The sequence below is a fragment of the Periplaneta americana genome, chromosome 15 (genome assembly GCF_040183065.1).
Source record: "Periplaneta americana isolate PAMFEO1 chromosome 15, P.americana_PAMFEO1_priV1, whole genome shotgun sequence".
Lineage (NCBI taxonomy): Eukaryota > Metazoa > Arthropoda > Insecta > Blattodea > Blattidae > Periplaneta > Periplaneta americana.
The window spans coordinates 9,004,796-9,029,594 of record NC_091131.1 but is presented as its reverse complement, the minus strand read 5'-3'; the positions used below and the strand labels follow the sequence as shown (position 1 = coordinate 9,029,594).

The following is a 24,799-nucleotide window of genomic DNA, read 5'->3' as shown; positions in this document are numbered from 1 at the left end:
CGTAGATATGGAGGTCAGTTATGAAGGTAAAAGATAGCAAACGGAGCATGAGAAAATGGGGGGGGGGGGGAAACCTTATTTAGTTAAATAATATAGGTATCAGTATAAGTTTATTGTAAGATCAATTGCATAGGAAAAATGTATAAAAATGATCACTTGTAGTACTTACTTAATGGCTTTTAAGGAACCCGGAAGTTCATTGCCGCTCTCACATAGGCCCGTCATTGGTCCCTATCCTGAGCAACATTAATCCAGTCTCTATCATCATATCCCACCTCCCTCAGATTCATTTTAATATTATCTTCCCATCTACGTCTCGGCCTCCCCAAAGGTCTTTTTCCCTCTGGCCTCCCAACTAACACTCTATATGCATTTCTGGATTCCCCCATACGTGCTACATGCCCTGCCCATCTCAAACGTCTGGATTTAATGTTCCTAATTATGTCAGGTGAAGAATACAATGCGTGCAGTTCTGTGTTGTGTAACTTTCTCCATTCTCCTGTAACTTCATCCCTCTTAGCCCCAAATATTTTCCTAAGCACCTTATTCTGAAACACCCTTAACCTATGTCCCTCTCTCAGAGTGAGAGTCCAAGTTTCACAACCATACAGAACAACCGGTAATATAACTGTTTTATAAATTCTAACTTTCAGATTTTTTAACAGCAGACTGGATGATAAAGGCTTCTCAACCGAATAATAACAGGTATTTCCCATATTTATTCTGTGTTTAATTTCCTCCAGAGTATCATTTATATTTGTTACTGTTGCTCCAAGATATTTGAACTTCTCCACCTCTTCAAAAGATAAATTCCCAATTTTTATATTTCCATTTCGTACAATATTCTCGTCACGAGACATAATCACATGCTTTGTCTTTTCGGGATTTACTTCCAAATCTATCTCTTTACTTGCTTCAAGTAAAATTCCCGTATTTTCCCTAATCGTTTGTGATTTTCTCCTAACATATTCACGTCATCCGCATAGACAAGCAGCTGGTGTAATCCGTTCAATTCCAAACCCTGCCTGTTATCCTGAACTTTCCTAATGGCATACTCTAGAGCAAAGGTAAAAAGTAAAGGTGATAGTGCATCTCCTTGCTTTAGTCCGCAGTGAATTGGAAACGCATCTGACAGAAACTGACCTATACGGACTCTGCTGTACGTTTCATTGAGACACTTTATTGTAGTATAGAAAGTAGGCTAAATAAATTAGTAGAGATGGTGAAGTGTTAAAATAAGAGCAGTGTTATCATAGTCATAAGAAGAATTAACATAGTATTTTATAAGGAGGAGATGAAGAACAGTGAATGTCGTTACGGAAGTGTGCTACAGTGAACTTGGAACTTACGATTCGAAGCAATGAAGTGAAAAAGTGTCTAGGGTAAGGAGGTTTAGATGGAATAGAAGATAAAGCCCATCATTAGTATAGATTTAAATGAGTAAAATATCATTTGTGTAGAATAGAATGTAATTAATTAATTCATAGTGTTCTGCCCACTGCAAACCCAGCTTTCTTCCATCTTTCCTATTTTCTGCTTTCTTCTTTGTCTCCGCATATGATCCATATATCTTAATGTTGTCTATCATCATTCTGATATCTTCTTCTGCCCCGAACTCTTCTTCCGTTCACCATTCCTTCCAGTGCATCCTTCAGTAGGCAGTTTCTTCTCAGCCAGTTACTCAACCAATTCCTTTTCCTCTTCCTGATCAGTTTCAGCATCATTCTTCCTTCATCCACTCTTTCCAACACAGCTTCAGTTCTTATTCTGTCTGTCCATTTCACACGCTCCATTCTTCTCCATATCCACATTTCAAATGCTTCTGGTCGCTTCTCTTCACTTCGTCGTAACGTCCATATTTCTGCTCCATACAATGCCACACTCCATAAAAAGCACTTACACTAGTCTCTTCCTTTGTTCTTTTACCAGAGATCCGCAGAAGATGGTACTTTTTGTATTAAAAGCTTCCTTTGCCATTGCTATCCTCCTTTTGACTTCCTGGCAGCAGCTCATGTTACTGCTTACAGTACATCCCAAGTATCTGAAGCTGTCCACTTGCTCTACTGCCTCATTTAGAATTCACAAGTTTACCTTTGTTATTTTTCTCTCGATGACCATGGCCTTCGTCTTATTTGTATTTACCTTCATCCCATTTCTGTGATGTTGAAACCAAAATAATTATGAATTTTAGTGCTTCGTGAATGATAATTTAATAAAATTTCCACTGTTTTTGTTGGAATTAGTACCACAGTCTAGTATATACTGTCACGAAGCTCAATACGTAGTAAATATGCATCCATAGTTAGTTGCTAACCACTAGGATCGCTAATATCGCCTCATTACAGAAAATGCGAAATAGTACCGGCACAGTCAATTATTCCTAGCACCCTCAAAACTCAAGCTTCGTGACTGTATATTATACTAGACTGTGTTAGTACTTAGTATTCAGTGGGCCATACACAGGACAAAATGGCATTATCTTGTAAACGCTTAATTTGCGGACCCATGTTTATTGAAACTTTATTGCTTCTCTTCGTTTTTACTTTTAATCCCTAATTTTTTTTTTACCATCACTTTTGAAACACTCTGTTATAATTATTTTTGCAGAAATTTACATCTACTTACTTAAATCGTATAATAAGAAAAGAAATCAAATTTATATTACTCTTGTCATTATAAAGAATGTCTTTTGAGCACAATTCAGAAAACCGAATTTCTTCCTCCAATTTTGGCCCGTGTTAAAGAATTTCATCGCTGGGCTGCAAAAGAAATGCTGATACGAAATTATATCGTTTTCCGAGGACTTTAGCAAACATGGCCAGGTGGAAACCTATTTTCTTGAAATTAGTTTTTTACAAAACATGCAAATATGACGTTTATCACATGTTCTCGTTATTATTTAATAAGAATTGATTTTAAATTATTCATATACTTTTATTTTACAACATTAATAAGAATACTACACGAAAATAGTGAAACTGCAGTTTATATGGTAGGCCTATTCCAAAGCCTTCCTTATTATCCATGAATGCTGTCATTGTTACAATCGACATATACGGCCAGTTACGTTTCATATTGTATTAACAAAAAAATATCAATTTGATTACAAATATTAGTACATTATGCAACGAGCCTATAATGATAGTAATTAAGACGCAAGCATGCTTGTTTATATCATACGAGCGTCTTAATTGCCATTACAGGCAAGTTTCATACGACTTTTTATGCTCGACCGTATTTCTAACTTGAAATTTTCAGAAGTATTCATTTTATTTGTATCTGACAGAAGATCGGAAGTGACCTTGTTCATAGCTCTTAAATTGTGAGATGTGCGCAGACGCGAAAGTATTGATTTTTTCCGAGGAACAATAATGTCATTGACCTTGATGTAATGTAACATGAACTAATTTTGATATAACCTGGAAATTGATTTAGAATTGAAAAACGAGATGACAATTAATTGAATTTATTTGAATATTATTTACAATTAACGCTAATTATTATAGTAACAGAACATAACCTTCTGCGACAGTATTGGATTTCCAGCCTCCGTGACGTTTCCCTCGTTGTCTTTCGATTGCATATCCGAGAATAATCGAAAACCTGAACTTTAATGAATAGGTGTACTTTAATGACATGCATTAAAGGACTGCTACCAGGTGTATAATTACTACATTCCGGCATGGTCGAGCATTAAAATATAAAATTTACAGTTTATTGAAGACATACATGAACAAGATGAATAATGTAATGATAACAGAGCAATAATAGAATCTATATGCAAAGCCTTCTGTGTATCTCTATTTCTTTTATTTCCTAAGCGAAGTCCTTGTAACACGATAATGTTTCAAATCGAAAGCGACTTCGACTCGGCATTTCTTCTGCAGTGCAATATACTCCTTGCTCGGTCATTAAGGCGTTCAGGACAGGAAATGCAAATTTAAAGGATTATGAAGTCTGACACGCTGAATTACACACACGCTCTCTACCTCCACGTAAGTTGCTGGCTGTCGTAATTAAAGAGGACGGCGCCGTAGAATAGCAATCTCAAAGCTCACGGTTCGTATTTATAATTTATTCAGCTTACTTATTACTGAGATTTACCCGCTTGGCTTGCAAGAGGAACCAAGTTGAGATGATCTCCTTGTAGCTAATGTTATCCAACGATTACTACGTCCAACGACCACATTTCACTGTACAATTATCGCTGTAGGACGAAAAATCGATTGGTTCACTTCTGTTACCGCTTCATGCACCACACAAAAGGTTGTGTCACGAATATCGCACATACTTTCTTATGCGCAGTAGCGAAGCTAAGTGTAAATACTGGGTAGGCTGAAAACGTCTGATTACCTATATCTTTTTATACAGGGCCATCATTTTATTTTTACTTCAATTTTTATTGTACCTGAGTTTTTTAATGTACTTCACTCCCACCTCTTCTGCTAGTAAACTTCAAACCGTTCACGACACAGAGCCGAGGGCGCGTAAGCAGTACTGAGTTAGTGAGTATAGTACGTTCCAGAAATATGTTCGCGTTTTCCAGTGACGAAAGAGCTTTCAATATTGAATCATATTTTCGCACAGGTACTGTCGTCCGTTTGCCTAAGTCGCATCCCGTTTTCCCCCAACTGTTTATGTTCGCCCCTCTGTAAAGTCTAGTAGCTGGGCTGTCTTAGTTCTTTTCTGAAAACATTAATTTCTGTTAGGAATTGGACGTCTACGTAATATTATACAAATGTTTAAATAAAAGGGCCTCGTTAAGTAATTAACTGTCACATGATCCCCCCCCCCTTCCTACGACCCTGCGACAAAACCACTTGGACGGACAGTAGATAGCATTTCTGAGTAATTTTATCTTTTCTGATCGGGCAGAAGTGAAGATTGAATTTACAGTACGTAAGGTACTCTTTTATAGAGTAGGTACAGAATTATTTCAACATGAGTTACTCGTACGAAGGACGAAACAATAGTCTATAGTGCGATAGTATGCACAAAAGAACTGAAGCCTGTATCGAAATGAACGGCCACCATTTTCAAAAATGTGTTTAAATATCTATATTATGATTATTTTTCAATTTAAGTTCATTCTCTATATTGTACGCTAATGTGCTGTAACAGTACAATACACACTGCATAATTAATACGTCCGAATGGATAGCTCAATTCGTGTGTAAAAACACTAAGTGTTAATACAGTACTGTATTTTGATTAAACAAAAACTTAATGAAAATTATCGAACTCAAAATTGCGATATTTCCTAGTTTACATAAATGGATGAACTACTTTTCTTCCTTCCTATACCTAGTAAAGTGATTTGTATTTTACGCCAGTATCATCGAACTCCAGTCGTGGAAGGGGGTAGCAAACGGTGTTTCCTGTTTCAATCGTTAATAGAAATGTATAGCCAGATTAATATTAAAAATGTCAGTAAAAATAAAATGATATCCCTGTACAACAGATGTTTCCCGACTTTTCTATCAAAATATTTTTTGTGATACAGACCCCACAAGAAAATGATGACCACTCAATTTCATCCCCAAACAGATCAGAGGTATAACAATATAACTTATTTATTTCATAGCACCCTGTTAGTCAAGGATATTTCTTATACCACGAAAATTGAAAATTCTATTTTGTCTTCCTCCATCAGCTATTTTAACATAGTTTAGTATATACAGTTACGAAGCTTGGGATGATTTTTTGCATTTCTCGCGATAGTTGCTAGCCGCTTGGAGCGCTGTGTGTACTAGGAACAATAGACTGTGTCACTGCCAACGTAATCTAATACAGGCCGTAAGGCAGACCATGTGACTCGCTTAACCCGATCACGAAGGGCGGCGTTTCAATCATATAAATTAGTTGGAATGCATAAACAGGAACATACGTTTCTCTAAAATGTAGTGTAATTGCATTAATAAAATTTAAAACAATGATTATGATACACTTGAGACATAATTCACTTGCGAGTTAAGGTATAATATTATTTTTGGTGTACATTCATTTATGCACGATTCAATAATTTTGAGTTGTGCCGCACGAATATTTAGATATGTTGAACTTATAGGTTATGTTTACTGTACCAGTTGCCCTTTTCCGTCTAATTTTAGTGGTCTCCAAAGCCCTGCCATTACATGTATGTTATGCCATATGGAAATTATAGGCTATGTATACTATATTTAACTTATACTGTATTCCTATATTCGCAATTATTATAGATTATAATTAAACATAATGTTATGTATGATATTCCGCATATTCAATTTGTCTGCATTTTAATACTACAGGGACATCATTTTATTTTTACTTCAATTTGTATTGTACCTGCTTTTCTAAATGTACTTGACTCCCACCCCTTTCACCAATGTCCTTGCTAGCGTCAGTCACACAAACTTACGGCAGCTGTTGCTAGCAGTGAAATAAACAGTACAGAGTACAGTGTGTTTCAGAAATATGTTGCATTTGCTATAGAAGAAAAAGCTTATATTATTGAAGTTTATTTTCACACAAGTAGGGTGTGTAGCATAACTGAATTTATCTGTGTCGACTGAGCACAAGTGAAGATTAGAGTTACAGAAAGTACGGTACCCTATAATATGGTACGGTACTCAACAAGAGTTTTGTTTTACTGTTTGTAGGTATGAAGGACAATGATGGAAACTGGAATTACAATGTAACCGAATGTGAACAACAGTTTTTTTTTTTTTCACAATTTCCTGATTATATCATTACGGAATATTTTCGTAGAAATGTCATTAATGTGGTAGATAAATTTAGAGCAACAGAGTGTACAGAAAGGAAGAAAAGTGTAAGATGGCCAACAAAGGTGACAGAAGATGCTGTAGAAGATGTTAGAGAAAGGATGCAGAGAAGTCCTAATAAGTCAGTCAAGAAGTTAGCTGTAGAAAAATTTGGGTTTCTTACGGAAGTGTTCACAAAATTCTCAGGAATAAATTAGGTTAGTAATATGCTGAATAAAGTAGACATTACATAATGTATATGACCGCCTGAAGACTTGAGTTTGTGAAAAAAAAATTGTTACTATTCTACTGTTTTTTTGATAAAATACCGTAAAGTAATGACCAAACTGAAAATCGTAATACTATATTTCCCTGTAACATAAATGGATACACTACTTTTATTTCCTCCTATAGCTAGTAAAATGATTTGTTTACATATTGCACTAGCAACTCCAAACTCCTGTAATGGAAGGGGGGTAACAGTGTTTCCGGGTGTAGCCAGGTTAATGTTAAAAATATTAGTAAAAATAAAGTGATGTCCCCGTACAATTGAGTACTAAATTATTGTATTTATCTACTACTTAAGACACGAAGTAGCACAATCGTAAGTACTATGGAACTGTTATTAATACATGTTACTACAAAATTATCAGTATTGTCAGGAATTAGTTTACGCTGCTTATAAAGTAATTCTTCAAGTTTACTTTGGGAACTCACAAATGTTCCATATGTATACTTCTTGTGTTACACGGCACATATGTAGTTCACCCCAAAGCCACAGTAACATACCTGTGTCGATGCGTGCCACAGCTCTCGTGTTACTTCAAGTCACCTAAATCATTATGAAGTGGGGGGACGTAAACCTTGTCTTTCACAATCCCCAAGATTTTGGTAATAACAAGAACAATCAAAATAAAAGAATAAGCATGAAAATTACACAGACTTTGAAAGGTCACAACGCTACAAGAGTGGTTATATTACAACTTTTTCAAACTCACTAACGACTTGAAATTTTATGGAGAGCAAGAACGGCCTATAGGGAATTCTTAAGGGAAGACTCCACTGAAAATCATGAAAATTTTTCCAAAGTTTTTTTTAGCTATTTCACTTATTCAGAATTTATATTTTCATACCCCAAATGGATTCAGCTCAATTCTGATTACAAATACTCGTATGTTTACACTTTTTAAATTAAGGCTGAAAGGGGGCGTGGAATTTAAAGTGCTGTCAAAATTGTTTTTCATCGAGGAATTCTTTTTTAAAATTTCTGATTACAAATCTAGTAACTTTTTGTTGGCTCCCTGAAGCTACTAGATGAATGTAGCGGAGGAGAATATTAATTTACATAAATATTCACTTTATTTTCAAATCTATTTTACTGAGTTCATTTTTGTTGATTCAACACCAACTTTCTTATGCCAAATATTAATAAATCTGGATGAAATTTTTACTGCAAGTATTTATGAGGTAGCTGCATGTTTCTATGCATTTATTTTGTGAGAAATGCTGCTAGTTTATTTTATTAATATATTTCTTAATGCTGTTATTAATAAAATAAACTAGCAGCATTAAGAAAAATATTAATAAAATAAACTAGCAGCATTTCTCACAAAATAAATGCATAGAAACATGCAGCTACCTCATAAATACTTGCAGTAAAAATTTCGTCCAGATTTATTAATATTTGGCATAAGAAAGTTGGTGTTGAATCAACAAAAATAAACACAGAAAAATAGATTTGAAAATAAAATGAATATTTATGTAAATTTTAAAAAAGAATTCTTCGATGAATAACAATTTTGACAGCTCTTTAAATTTCACGCCCCCTTCCAGCCTTAATTTAAAAAATGTAAACATACGAGTATTTGTAATCGGAACTGAGCTGAATCCATTTGCGGTATGAAAATATAAATTCTGAATAAGTGAAATAGCTAAAAAAAATTTGGAAAAATTTTCATGATTTTCAGTGGAGTCTTCCCTTATGATGAAATTAAGAAATTTAAGTTACTTTCACGGTTTTCTCGTTTAAGAATCTATTGTCACAGGAAGAGGTTGGCTTCTCAACGATAATAAGGACGCAGAGATATAAAGGAAAGGTGTAGGAAATGATACTCTCATGTGCCCAAGCACTTCAGACGTGGGTGTGAGACATGCTGTAGCAAAGTACAAGTTATGTGTCGAGCCTGGGACCTTTGGCAGAAGACACCACCCCACACTTAATCAAGACAGGAAGAAAGTGAAAGGTTAAAATTTATTCCCATGTGTACACAATCGCAACAGTTGCATTTCATACAACTTTCATTTTCCATGGCTCGTTAAAATATTATTAACGTAAATATTGCGGGAATTGTCTTCACAGTCTACTGGTCCACACTGCAAGAGCGCTCAAGTGAAGTTAGGGTTAATATAATGCAAATGCTCTTCCTGTGTCTAACAAGGGAACTGTCTGAACTCATCAAAAACTTCATGAAAAATCAAACTCACAACATGTACTGTCAAGAGGAGCTTAAATTATTGTTTTGTTTGTCTTGATATTTGCACAATAAGTTACTTATTTTTAGGTATCTAGTCATTTCCTTTAATCACTAATATATTAGGCACTCATTATATTTAATTATTATTTATTTATTTATTTATTCACTTATTTATTTATTTATTTAACCTGGTAGAGATAAGGCCATCAGGCCTTCTCTTCCCCTCTACCAGGGGATTACAACTACAATATTAAGAATACAATTACAATTATAATTACAATTAATATTAAATTTACAAATACAATAAAAATCGAAGTACTAAAAGATTAACTGATTAATAAAAACTAACCAGTTTATTGTTAAAGTTACGAAGAGAGAAACATTTTTTTTTCATTAAGTAAGTAAAAATTAAATCTCCTCTACGCAGTAAGAAAATGCTTAATAAGTTTGCTTTTGAACGCTACTAAATTCCGATAGTCTCTGATGTCACTGGGTAGGTACTTTTTACGACCATTTCGATCTTATCTTTTTGCATTTTTTGCACGAGTATTAAATTTGTATTTTTATCACAGTCTACTATATACAGTCGCGAAGCTCAATATGTAGTAAAAATGCAAACATGGGTAGTTGCCCACCACTAGGATCGCTACTATCGCCTCATCATCGCAGATCTCTCTCCTAGCAGACGACAAAATATGTTACACTTTCATTGTCGTGTTCTTTTGGAAAAATTAACACCTTCCTTCCATTATTGAAATATTAAATGCATAAAGTTAATTTATTATTTTAATAAAGTATATTAAATTCCACCATAAACTCGAAGACACCTGCAAGAAATAAGTAAATATAATTCTTGTTTGTGCAAAACGAACTGAAATTTACTATAATAGCTTCACTCATTCAAGATTATAGCGATAATTAACTATGAAACTAATAAATATTAATTTGCATTTCCCTTTACAACAATAATAATGGAAATATGAATTAATGGAGTAATTTACGTGTACCGGTGCTTGTAGTGTAGGCTTACGTAGTTAACAAAGTGGGATGAGGTTAAGCAATAATAATCACACCAGAATTGGAAATAAAACGTGACCAATAAATTTTATTGTAACAGACTTTTTCTACCTCTCTAGTAAAGCAACAAATAAAAATAACAACAAAATTAACAGCTATAATTAAAAACATATCCTTTGAAGAAAAAAGTAGGCCTAAGCAATAATAATCCCACCAGAATTGAAAATAAAACGTGATCAATAAATTTCATTAAAACAAACTTAATTTTTCTACGTCTTTAGTAAAATAACACATAAAAATAATAACAAAATTAATAGCTACAATTAAAAATATATCCTCTGAAAAAAAAAGTAGACCTAACCTTTATTTCTCTGGAAATTTAGCAGCCTAAGTGACAGAACTTTAACCGGTATCAAATGTCCTTTCGGTTAGACTGAAACATTTCATTGTGAAATTTAAGGATATAATGTATTCTAACAGTCACAAAGAATTTCAAATTAACAGTTTTGTTTCTGCACAGCATTGTTGTGGAAACCCAGGAACCATTCTGAATCTTTCGGAAATCGGAAAAAGGATAACTCTGGCCTCTTTCTCTTACTGTTGCTACAATTTATAGCACTACAAACGTCTCCTCCTTGTCCCATATTATTATTCCAATTATTATATTTTAGCCGTTAACATTTTCATTACAACCAATAACGAACATTTCACAAGCATCAATGTGAAATACGCAACGAGCTAGCACGCGATAGAAATACGACACAGTCCAAAGTCGACCATGGACAGTCTATTGTTTCTAGTTGCTAACCGTTTGGAGCGCTTTATCACGAGATTTGCAAAAAAACACCTCAAGCTTCGCGACTGTATATAGTAGACTGTGGTTTTATTTCTGTTTCATATTTACTTCTTCTCTCTGATTTTTTTCGTATATGCCTATGTGTATTTTGGTGATGTGGTAGAGAAGGCCTGATGGCCTAAACTCCACCAGATTAAATAAATAAATATAGTAAATAGCTACCAGCGCCAAAAGTGTGGCAGAAAACAAAACTTCAAAAAAAAAAAAGTAACTTATGCGTAGGATTAGGACTTTTAGCGGCAATTTTCATAGGAAAAGAGGATGCGAAAATCGCTAAAACAAGACAAAGAAAGGGGACAAAAAGGTGCTATTAACTCAATTATTTCGGGAAACGCTCTCTCTCCTATCTTATTTATTTTAAATCAACTGTTCGAAATTATGTACGTCTCTACGGCACAGACTATATTCACTGTCCAGTAGCTAACATACCAGAGGAAACAGTGTATCGAATAACAGTTACATCAGTTTCGATTAATTCCTGCTTGAATTTCTGAGCCAGGATGAAAAATCGGGATGTGGATTCCTTGAACATGACGAAATCTTGTGTTAAATTTGTTAAGCAGCAAATTTACATTTACTAACAGAAGACTCACTGATTCCAGTGAAATTAAGTGCATATCAAAACCGCAATTCCGTTAAAAAAAAGTTGAATGACGTTGCGCCTACATGAATTTCAAGTATAATTTTTAGCAGTTCAGATTTGCATTTTAATTGCTAATAGTAAGTTAACAGAAATTTTATAATCTTAAATTACTACTATCACTATTATATTTTGTTAAGTTTATTTATACACGCTTTAACATCTGTGGACATATCGCGTGTTTTAGGATCTGTGAATATACCAGTAGGCCGTTTTCATTGTTGATGAGTTCCTGTTTCTGTTATGTGTTGTAGATGGCTTGTGTTCAAGTAACTGATTATAGCTTTTGATTATTATTATTATTATTATTATTATTATTGTTATTATTATTATTACTAGCCGTACCCGTGCGCTCCGCTGCACCTGTTAGAAATAAATATAAAGTAATTACATAATTAAAATAGGACATTTGATCCATGGAACATTCGTGATTGATAGAAGGATAAATCGTTTATTATGTTACTTAATTTAAATTGTATTAAAAAATTAAAATGCGATCATTTTGATCCAGAGACCACTCATTTGGTCATAAAAATTATTTTATGAAATACAGGAAACGAATGCCTATCAAGTTTTCTGTGCATTAGAAGCTATTTTAATCTTATCTGTCCTCGATTCAGTCAGAAGTTACTGTAATAACATTATAGCATTATGTCCATCTAGAGAAACTACACTTTCCAATAGTGAATTAATAATTAATTATACAAATCGGTTAATTTAGCTTGCGATATTACTTCATACAAACACAGAAACATTGTCTGTAGGCTATGTTTCATAGCTTTCGATTGTTGTTGTCCAAGGCCCCTTATAGACGAAGTCATTTTTTTTTTATTTCATTACACCGCCTTAGATGGCGTTGTTATTGTAATTTTGAAACTAATTTATCTCATTAAATATCCATCCTACCAAAATTTTGCACGGAATAAATCTTATCGGAAATTATTTTTAAAGAAACTTTTATTATGTAATATTTTTCATGAAAATTAATAATAAGGGAGATATTTCGATTTATTTAATTCAAACCCCCTTATAACACCCCTTTTAAATAAAATATTTTGAATGCCATATAGCCTAAATTCTAAGTTACAACGAACTTAACTTATATTCAAATTTTCATATAAATCGGTTCAGCCATTATCGCGTGAAAATGTAACAAACATCCAGACAGACATACAAACAAAAATGTCAAAAAAAAGCGATTTTCGGTTTCAGGGCGGTTAATTATATATGTTAGGACCAATTATTTTTGGAAAATCTAAAATTACCAGAAAAATGTTGACTACAGATTCATCATCATCATTATTATTATTATTATTATTATTATTATTATTATTATTATTATTATTATTATTATTATAGTAGTAGTAGTAGTAATCATTTACCGCTCCTTATTAAAGCCCTGTATGTTCTCGTTAAAACATCTACCCCAAATGCAGTATAGTCTTTCGCATAATATAGGCCAAATTATAATGATATTCTCAGTATATTTTACGTCCTCCTTTAATTGCATATTATTTTAAATTTACATATAACGGAGCCATGGTAACGGCTCTTGAATGAATGATTCTTTTCAGTCGTTTTCCACTTGAATGAGTAGCCATTTCATTAGTTTTCCACGAAGTCTGCAACCGACAGGAATCATAGCCAGAGGAAGAATAGCGCGATCGCCAGAGATAAGACGGAACTCGCCCACGTGCTGGGTGTCAGCAGGCTGAGAAGGGAACACATCAGCACGAACAGCAATGCCTGGCAGAGCCAACAGCATAGGTGTATTCTGAAAAAGGAAGGAAACGTACAGCGTAAGAAATTTAAATTTTTAAAAATATATAAGGTACACGTACCAAATAACGCCACCTTAACACTTCAGTCACTTTTGCTCTGGAAATAAGTTATGTACAAACACGAAAATTATGAAATAGAAACTGTAATGTTATCTTTACAAAATAGCACAATTAAAATGGATATATTATATACCGAACAAGAATTAGAACTCAAATAGGAAAACTTTGTAAACTGGCGTTATTAGGAACAGGTTGTCCAATTAACGCCACCTATTTTCTAGTAACCTATACACTTACAATTGTTAATTAATTATTTTTCCTAAGCAACACAAATTGAACTAAGCAACTAAATTTGAGTTTCTGTTAATAAAAGATACAAAATCACTCAACACTAATAAAAGATTCTTGATCTGAAACTGAAACACGAGATGGATTAGGGAAATACGTTTTCCAGTGACTCCTTACTTTAAAAAAAGACAATGTGACACAGTAGAAAGTTATTAAACACAAAAGCGTTTACCTTAGTTTAATATGAATGTTTTCCAATAAGTAAAACAAAAAATTAAGTTATGTAAAATAAAAAAAAAATTAGGAGTTCGATGAGATATTGAACCAATATCATCACTGCACATTCTGAACATTTGTAAGTTGAAAGCTTAGTGATTTTCCTGATGTTTTCACACTGATGCTGTACAGTCAGCCTTAGTACTAACATAACCTAAAATTTTGTCTGTAGACCTTTAACGCCACATGGCGTTGAAGCGCTACTGAGTACTTGATAACATGACATGCCAGTTTCTCTAACATTTTCAAATTTTATAGATAGCAGATACTTTCTATTAATAGAAGAATGTTTAAGGATCACGAAAATATATAGTTTGATATAGTTATTATTTGCTCAACACACAAAATAAAATATTGCCTCTTACCTTGACATAAGAACAGCCATTCACTATCCACACACAACAGGAAAATGGTGGAATATAATGTCACTCGTAAATGTCAGCGGACAGCTAGTAACTCATTGCATCACTAGATTGCAAGCGAATGCAGGCTACAGTAGTGCACTACCGAAAACTTGTATTGTTAACAAATTTAAATAGGGTGGCGTTAAAGGTATACATGACGTTATTTGGCTCACGGACCTTATTATGCATTAATTACCTTCATTTCTGTAGCAGCCAGTAATATTATTACTATGTAAATGACTGCTGAGATGCACAAGAACGCCACTATACCTCGTTACATAATGTCTGACAGGCGATGTAAACATTGCCGGCAGAGGGGAGAGAAATATAATTGCTATTCAACCAATAGCAGAGCAAGCATGGGATGAGACCTCTGTCATTGGTTGAATAATAATTATACTTCTCCCCTCTCTACCGGCAATGTTTACTTCTGTCAGATATTATGGAACGAGGTACAGATAGACTATATCAGCCGTGGCGAAAATGTGATCGTGCGCCGAGCCACTGTGTAACCTGCAACGTGCACAGCACCTATGGAGGGAGGCGGACACCCGAAGGGGAAGTGAAGCAACTGTCTGACTTATTAACGGATTTTCATTTTTCTTACGTCAAGCACTTAAATATAATTTTATACAGTACAAGCCTACAAACTAATGTTTAGTACGTGTAACGAAGAAAGAAATGAACAAGAAAACATAGGACACATTATCACAACCTAAAATTTACTGTCTTAAGAATGTCTCTGCGATAGAGATTCAAAATCAGGAATTATGTCACTTACTGCCAGTCGTAGTTGATCACGAAGGTATTTGTCTGTCAGTCGTGATCTAAATTTGGTTTCTACTATTTTCATTGTTGAAAATAATTTTTCACAAACGTAAGTTGTAGCGAACATGGCTTCAAAAGGGTAAGCGAAAGAACGAAGCTTCGGATATTTATTTTTTGGCAAAGATTTGAAAAGTTCAACATTTGTCAAGTGCTTACATCTAGCTTTCATTTAACATCACATTGTAAATCAGTGAGTTTAAATTGAAGAACTAACCGCATTATTCGTACATCGGCTGAAATGGGATCGATGTACAGAGATAATAATAATAATAATAATAATAATAATAATAATAATAATAATATTTAACCTTTTAATGTTTCATGAGTGATATGTAGTATAATGCCGTTTTATGTTATACAACCGTTTATGAACAAATCATACATTTAATATTCTCATCATATTGGCAGCAAAAAAATGCGTCCTCCTATCCTACTTGAAACTTTCGTTTTTGTAGAGGTACATAGTTTCGAGGTCCTGCGCCGTGGCGTCGTGGTCTAAGGCATCCCGCCTAGGACTCGCGTTACAGAATGCGCGCTGGTTCGAGTCCTCATGGGGGAAAAAATTTTCTCATGAAATTTCGGTCAGTGTATGGGACCGGTGCATCGTGATGCATTTGGGGAGCTACGATAGGTAACGAAATCCGGTTGCGAATACCAGCTATAATGGCTGGGGGGATCATCGTGCTAACCACACGATACCTCTATTCTGGTTGGATGATCGTCCACCTCTGCTCCGGCATGTGGGCGTGAGGCCGGCAGCCGGCTGGTCGGTCTAGGTCAGGCCTGCACAAAGTTTGCACTCTCCGAGCCGGCTCACAGCTCATGAGCGGAATGCAGATATTAGCTGCGCTCTGTCTAAGGGTGGACTGGAAGAAGGGGTGATCTCGTACAAAATATACACAAAAGGAAGTACTATTACGAGTGATTATGAAATGAATTCCCGTTCAGTGTTTGCAAAACTATCTTGGACTATTATTAATTAATAAAGAAATATTTATTTTACAGAAATAATAGACTTTCTATACCAATTAAATGTACAACATCATTTTGTTATATTTTTATTCATCAGTACATCAAGACGAGGTTTTATGCTGTTGGCAGCTGAGAGCAACAGTAGCCTACTGATCGTAATGAAACATCAGTTACAGATGTTCGATGCCTGCCTTTATTAAAGTTGATTATAGAAAACAGTTGCTCACAAATATAAATGTTAAGCCAAACATGGGAATCATTTTCACAGCCAGCCTGTGTAATCGTGGATATTATTGCTAATGTTAGTCTTGTAAACTCAACCAGGCTAGTAGTATTATTCACACGATCTTTAGTCCATAGGTCACATTGAAGATCAATAAGTTCGAGCTGTAAATCGTTAAATGTTAAATGTTATGTTCCGTCTTTTAGATTCCTCCAAACTGTACTGTAGCAGTAAATAAGCAACGTGAAACAGTTACTGAGAATAGGCCTACACACTGCACTCCACTAGATAGCTGAGTGGTCGTTTCCCTCTCCTCTACCTATAGCAAGTCTATGTCATTCTGACGTATCTTCCTCTCCGTTTCGGCGAGCGGTAAACACGGCTCTCCCGCTCCAAAGGAGCGCGCGCGCTCGTTGAGCGCTGTTTGTGCAGGTATGGCCTAGGCCCTTCACGGGCTGTAGCGCCACGGATTATTATTATTATTATTATTATTATTATTATTATTATTATTATTATTATTATTATTATTATTATTATTTTACATGGTTTCGAGAGAGACATTGCGACGATACGCCACTCGCAGGTGAGAGACAAATACAAATGGAACGGAGTTTGACTCCTGTGAGTGAGAGGGTGAGGATTGGGGGAGGTAGGAAGCAAGAGAAATGCATAGGTATTATTGCGAGCCACAATGTGCTCGCGAGTCACATTTTCTCCACGGCTGTAGTGACTATATGAACCACGCATGCGCTACCGCTGAGCAGTAAAGGACGTCTGTGACGTAAACGTACACTCTAAGTTTCCAGCGCGCCTCCTTCAGGGTTGACGGAGGGTCGTGGTGGTAGTGCTGGCGCACCCCCAGCACGTTGGACTCCAGGTACGCTGGCCAGTGTATGCTGGCCACATCGAAAGCGAACGTGACCCGGTCCCTAGGGCAGAGCTGGCGTGCCAGGGCTAATGTGTTGATCGTGCTGAACCGCCACTGACGAGTCGTGAAATAGCGTACGTGCTGGATGCCTCGCCAGTATTTCTTCTGGATTTTCAACAGTCTGCAACAATCGATACGATGAATGGTAATGCAAAGCATATTGTAAAGAGCACTGCCAGTTGGCGCGCCAGCAGTCAGTGTCAAGTGCGTGATTTTGTTGTACAGGGACATCATTTTATTTTTACTTCAATTTTTATTGTACCTGAGTTTTTGTATGTACTTCACTCCCATCTCTTCTACTAATGAAGTTCCAACTGTCCTCCACACAGAACCAAGGTCGCATATAGTACTGAGTTAGTGAGTATAGTACGTTTCAGAAATATGTTCGCATTTTCCAGTGACGAAAGAGCTTTCAATATTGAATCATATTTTCGCAAAGTACTGCCGTCCGTTTGCCTACGTCGCATCCCGATTTCCCCCACCTACTTTTACTCACCCCTCTGTAAAGCTAGTGGCTGGGCTGTCTTGGCTCTTTTCCGAAAACATTAATTTTTGTTGTAATATTATACAACTGTTTAAAGTAACTTAGATAAAAGGGCTTCGTTAAGTAATTAACTGTCACGTGATTTCCCCTCTTTCTACGATCCTGCGACATAACTACTTGAACGGACAGTAGATAGCATGTCTGAGTAATTTTATGTTTTCTGATCGGGCAGAAGTGAAAATTGAATTTACAGTACGTAAGGTAGGCCTACTCTTTTATAGACTAGGTACAGAATTAATTCAGCATGAGTTACTAGTACGAAGGACGAAACTGGTAATTGGAATTAGAGGCAATAGTCTATAGTGCAATAATATAAAAAAAAAAAACTGAAGCCTGTATCGAAATGAATTCCCACCATTTTCAAATATGTGTTTAAATATCCATATTATGATTATTTTTCAATTTAACTTCATTCTCTACATTGTACGCTAATCTGCTGTAGACAGTATAATATACACTGCATAATGAATACGTCCACATGGACAGCTCAGTTCGTGAGTAAAAACACTTATTGTTAATACTGTACTGTATTTTGATTAAACAAAAACCGAATGAAAATTATCGAATTCAGACTTGCGACATTTCCTAGTTTACGTAAATGGACGAACTATTTTTCTCCCCTCCTATACCTAGTAAAGTGATTTGTTTGTATTTTACGTCAGTATAATCGAACTCCGTTCGTGGAAGGGGTAGCAAACGGTGTTTTCTGTTTCCAACCGTTAATCCAAAGGTATAACCAGGTTAATATTAAAAATATTAGTAAAAATAAAATGATGTCCCTGTACTTCACTCCCACCCCTTCTACTAATGAAGTTCAACCGTCCTCCACACAGATCCAAGGCCGCATATACAGACATAGGAGCCTTACGGTCATAGTAAACAGTACGTTCCAAAAATATGTTCGCGTTTTCCAGTGACGAAAGAGCTTTCAATATTGAATAATTTTCGCACAGGTACTATAGTCCATTTGCCTACGTCGTATCCCGGTTTCCCCCACCAGCTTTTATTCGCGAGCTAGTGGCTGGGCTGTCTTAGCTCTTTTCTGAGAACATTAATTTCTGTTAGGAATTGGACGTCTACGTAATATTATACAACTGTTTAAAATAACTTAAATAAAAGAGCCTCGTTAAGTAATTAACTGTCACGTGATTTCCTCCCTTTCTATGACCTTACGACATAACCACTTGGACGGACAGTAGATAGCATGTCTGAGTAATTTTATCTTTTCGGATCGGGCAGAAATGAACATTGAATTTACAGTACGTAAGGTACTCTTTTATAGAGTAGGTACAGAATTATTTCAACATCACTTTCTAGTACGAAAGACGAAACTGGTAATTGGAATTACGTACAATAGTCTATAGTGCGATAATATGCACATTAGAACTTGAAGCCTGTATCGAAATGAACGGCCACCATTTTAAAAAATGTGTTTAAATATCCATATTATGATTATTTTTCAATTTACTCTAGATTATACGCTAATGTGCTGTAGACAGTATAATATACACTGCACAATGAATACGTCCACATGGACAGCTCAGTTCGTGAGTAAACACACTCCTTGTTAATACTGTACTGTATTTTGATTAAACAAAAACCTAATGAAAATGATCAAACTCAAAAGCGCAATATTTCCTAGTTTACGTAAATGGATGAACTACTTTTCTTCCCTCCTATACCTAGTAAAGTGATTTGTTTGTATGTTACGCCAGTATCATCGAACTCCAGTCGTGGAAGGGGGTAGCAAACGGTGTTGATCCAGAGGTATATGCAAGTTAATAATAAAAATGTTAGTAAAAATAAAATGATGTCCCTGTATTTAATATGCAGTTTATGTGCGTTCGTTCCTGATGCCTCCTTCAAAATGATTCAAAGTACAAATTCTCTAACAGAACGCATTTCCCACGCATCAGAGCCCATTGGCGAGGCTGTCTAGATAAATCTAGGCACGGTGTTATAAAAAAAACCTGGTTGCAGTACTGTGCTCAAAGTAAAGGAGTTCTTGTGCCAAAAAAGTGTGACTTGCTTGAACCTGTATCTTAAAAACTCACAAATTGTACATTAAAATTTTACATCTTGATTACACAACGTTTAACACTGTATCACTTCGGAATATGTATGATAAGACTTTCTTGTGTTAAATTCTAACGTACCTTGTTTACATATTCCGGCCTATTTATGGGTCATCCTCTGAACTGGTCGTTGTTGGTCTTGGCGCTTTTTGTTCTGTTTCCTGTGAGGGTGCGTTCGTGTGGTATAGTGTAGAGTCAAAGAGTGTGTGTGTTCTGAAATTGAATTGTGTGTTGAGAATTTCGTTGGGGTGTGTTTTCGTGTGTCTATATTTCATATTGTTCTAGTGTGTTTAGTTTCTGCCTTTTTGGTTGCAACAGCTTCTGCATAGGACAGACAGGCAGATCATATCAAACACGTTACAAAGAACACATCACAGCCATAAAAAATTACCAAACATCTCCACATATGCAGAACACTTCACAAATGCTAACCACACCCACAGAGACATCAACACAGACATGAAAATACTACACATCCAACCAAAAAGTCAGAAACTCAACACACTAGAACAATGTGAAATATACAGACACACAAAAACACACCCCAACGAAATTCTCAACACAAAACTCAATTTTAGAAAACACACACTCTTTGACTCTACATTATACCACACGAACACACCCTCACAGGAAACAAAACAAGAGGCGCCAAGACCAACAACGACCAGTTCTGAGGATGACCCATAAATAGGTCGAAACATGTAAACAATGTACGTTAGAATTTAACACAAGAAAGTCTTATCATACATATTCCGAAATTAAAATTTTGTCCAAATGTAATGTTCAAAAATATGCTCATAGATAACAAATTATAACAGAGAATGTTGAAAAGTTGTTCTGTTTTGCAACCAGGAAAAGAAAAGGTAAACAAAAATAATAAAATAAAGTGTACATATTGAACCTTAATGTAAAATAATAAAAAAAAATATAACCTCGTCTGTCCTTCGGTATCATACATGATAGCTTAGAAATTTATTAATGTCATTCATTATGCGCTTATATAGGTCCGTGGCCTGAGGTATCTTATTCTGTACCATCTACGCTTTTGGTTATCATTCGAGTTTCTTCTATTTACTTGTCACTAGATGCCTCCAGTTGATTGAATTTACCATTCCGTCTAGTCAGCAGTATGGCTGAGGAAAGTAACTGTTATTGCCCATTTGTTATATGTTAAATTAAATAATATTAACTGTTGATACATTCTTACACATTACTATTCACGTAATAATAATAATAATAATAGTAATAATAATAATTGAACGAGTTACATCAGCTTCTTGTCTATGCGGATGACGTGAATATGTTAGGAGAAAATCGACAAACGATTAGGGAAAACGCGGAAATTCTACTTGAAGCAAGTAAAGCGATAGGGTTGGAAGTAAATCCCGAAAAGATAAAATATGATTATGTCTCGTGACCAGAATATTGTACGAAATGGAAATATAAAAATTGGAAATTTATCTTTTGAAGAAGTGGTGAAGTTCAAATATCTTGGTGCAACAGTAACTAATATATATGATACTCTGGAGGAAATTAAACACAGAATAAATATGGGAAATGCCTGTTATTATTCGGTTGAAAAGCTTTTATCATCCAGTCTGCTGTTAAAAAATCTGAAAGTTAGAATTTATAAAACAGTTATATTACCGGTTGTTCTTTATGGTTGTGAAACTTGGACTCTCACTTTGACAGAGGAACATAAGTTAAGGGAGTTTGAGAATAAGGTTCTTACGAAAATATTTGGGGCTAAGAGGGATGAAGTTGCAGGAGAATGGAGAAAGTTACACAACGCAGAACTGCACGTATTGTATTCTTCACCTGACATAATTAAGAACATTAAATCCAGACGTTGGAGATGGGCAGGGCATGTAGCACGTATGGGCAAATCCAGAAATGCATATAGAGTGTTAGTTGGGAGGCCGGAGGGAAAAAGAACTTTGGAGAGGCCGAGACGTAGATGGGAAGTTAATATTAAAATGGATTTGAGGGAGGTGGGATATGATGGTAGAGACTGGATTAATCTTTCTCAGGATAGGGACCAATGGCGGGCTTATGTGAGGGCGGAAATGAACCTCCGGGTTCTTTAAAAGTCAGTAAGTAATAATAATAGAAACATTGTTTGGTTTCTCATACAGACGTACATCCCTACTTTTTAAGAGGTATCATTGGCGATACTTTTGGTCACTAGCATGACTTTTCATAAATCACATTACTATAGTTTTCTATAATAAGTAGAATAAATAATATTGTATAAATCTGATAGCTGTGATTTCATGGTCGCATCATTTTCATATGATCAAAATATTCTTTACAATATGATACGCTTCACTAAAAAGTCACATGTATTTTTGTGTGTCTGTATTATTATGCATTTGGTGCAAATAAATCCTAGCCCTAGTAATTCCTTTATTCCGCGCCGTAGCGTCGTGGTCTAATGGGACCGGTGCCCACCCAACATCGTGATGCACTTGGGGAGCAACAATAGACAGAGAAATCCGGTTACGAAAGCAAGCTACAACAGTAGTTCTGATTGGATGATCGTTCACCTCTACTTCGGCATTTGAACGTGAGGCCAGCAGCCGGCTGGTCGGTCTGGGCCCTTAAAGGGCTGTAGCGACACGGATTATATTATTATCATTATTATTATTATTATTATTATTATTATTATTATTATTATTATTAATTCAAATAGCTTAACTATATCGACTACTAAAACAAAAGTGTTAGCCTTTAGAGGATTAGAAACAATTAGAGCCAAAATCGTGTTGAATGGAAGAATGATAGAACAAATTAATACTTTTAATTATCTGGGCTGCAATATCTCATATGCAAGAAAAGAAGTTTTTACAAATAAAATAAACAAATTTAATTATTTCTGTGGGGTAATAAAATAACTTTAAAACACACTAGCAAAGAAACAAGATTAAAATTTTGTAAAGTTATGGCAGTCCCTATGTTGCTGTACGGCTCTGAATTCTGGACTCTTACTAAATCCGAAGAAAAAAGAATCGAGGTGATAGAAATGAGATTTTTGAGGAGTATAGCAGGTTATCCATGTATGGTGGGTCCCTATCACCACGGCATGGCGTGTCCTCAGGTTGCGGATAGAGGAGACGGCCTCCAGATATGGAGGGTAGCTGCGAATATATTGAATAAGCAGTCGTGGACAGCCGATAAGGGGTGGTCCTCCAGCTTGGGGGTTGGGCGAAGGGCTAACAACCCATCACCGTAAAAAACAGCTTGTTACGAATCCCTACAATAAGCCTCGGAATGGGACTGATTCTCAGGCACGGGAGGGAAAAAGACCTTTAGGGAGGCCGAGACGTAGATGGGAGGATAATATTAAAATGGATTTGAGGGAGATGGGGTGTGATGATAGAGACTGGATTAATCTTGCACAGGATAGGGACCGATGGCGGGCTTATGTGAGGGCGGCAATGAACCTTCGGGTTCCTTAAAAGCCATTTGTAAGTAAGTAAGTAAGTATAGCAGGTTATACTCTTTTAGACAAGAAACGCAATGAAGACATCAGAGTAGAACTGAATATATTCAATTTAATTGAAAAACTCACAGAATATAGAAATAAATGGAAGCAACACGTTGAAAGGATGACTCAAGAACGTATTCCTAAATTAATATTCGACTACAGACCAACTGGTAAACGAAACATAGGTAGACCCAGGAAAAGATGGCTTCAGGAATTTTAAAATTTATATAGGCCTACTTCATGAGACTGGAACGAGCCAAACAAGGCTTAAACCATGTGGCTGATGGTGATTATTATTAATTCCCTTACGTAGCTGTTGACGGAAACTTACTCGTCGTCACCTCCGCTGAGCAACCTGAGCAGGTACGCTGGTAGCATATGCCGCAGGAGCACGACGAGGGCCACTCGGGGCACGGCAGTGCGGCATTGGGCGCCGGGGTACCACAGCACGGACCTGCACGGGAAGCGTCGCACCAGCGACACCACCTCTCGCGTGTACTGCCCCCACGTGATCGGGTTGTGCGCCCCTGAGCTGCAGTGGTACACCTGCAGATCCGCGTCCCCACTGGAAAGAAACGTTCAGTAAAACCTCGATTTTCCGTCACACTATTAACCGATTGGTGGATTATCCGACTGTCTTTTTTTCTCGCTCTTTTTTTTTTTTTCTTCAGGAAAAAATATTAAGTACTCTACATTATACAGGGACATCATTTTATTTTTACTTCAATTTGTATTGTACCTGAGTTTTTTAATGTACTTCACTCCCACTCCTTCTAGTAGCAAACTTTCACATACAACCAAAGCCGCAACGTCGTCTTACGGACAAAATAAACAGTACAGAGTGAGTGAGTGAGTATAGTATGTTTCAGAAATATGATCACATTTTTCAGTGAAGAGAGAGCATTCATTCACTATTGAATCAAATTTTCACACAGGTACTGTGCGTCCGTTTAGTTACATCGCATCCCGGATTCCCCCACCCGTTTCTGCTGGCCCCTCTGTAAAGGCTAGTGGCTGAGCTATCTTAGCTCTTTTCTGAAAACGTTTGCTGTTAGGAATTGGACTGCTACCTAATACAGACGTGGATAGATTATTAGCAAAATTGAAGATTTTTATTATATATTTTTACAAAATATGGTTCTTCAATTCAGACTGCAGTTGATATTTTTGCGTATTTCCAAATTATTAGCAAAATTGAAGATTTATATTGTATATTTTTAGAAAATTTGACTCTTCAATTTGGACCACATTTGATATTTTTGCATA

At 35.8% G+C, this 24,799-nt stretch overlaps 1 protein-coding gene across 1 annotated transcript in view; it reads right to left on the bottom strand.

Annotated features, from left to right (window-relative positions):
- Positions 1 to 13,297: 13,297 nt before the first annotated feature.
- The window catches only part of LOC138715587 (putative fatty acyl-CoA reductase CG5065), a 54,161-nt gene continuing 42,659 nt past the window's right edge, over positions 13,298 to 24,799 (bottom strand). The window contains exons 5-7 of the mRNA XM_069848665.1: positions 23,865 to 24,098; positions 17,254 to 17,548; positions 13,298 to 13,501 (exon numbers count right to left, since the gene is read on the bottom strand). Of these exons, the coding sequence (XP_069704766.1) occupies positions 13,298 to 13,501; positions 17,254 to 17,548; positions 23,865 to 24,098 (733 nt within the window). The remainder of the gene's footprint in view (positions 13,502 to 17,253; positions 17,549 to 23,864; positions 24,099 to 24,799) is intronic.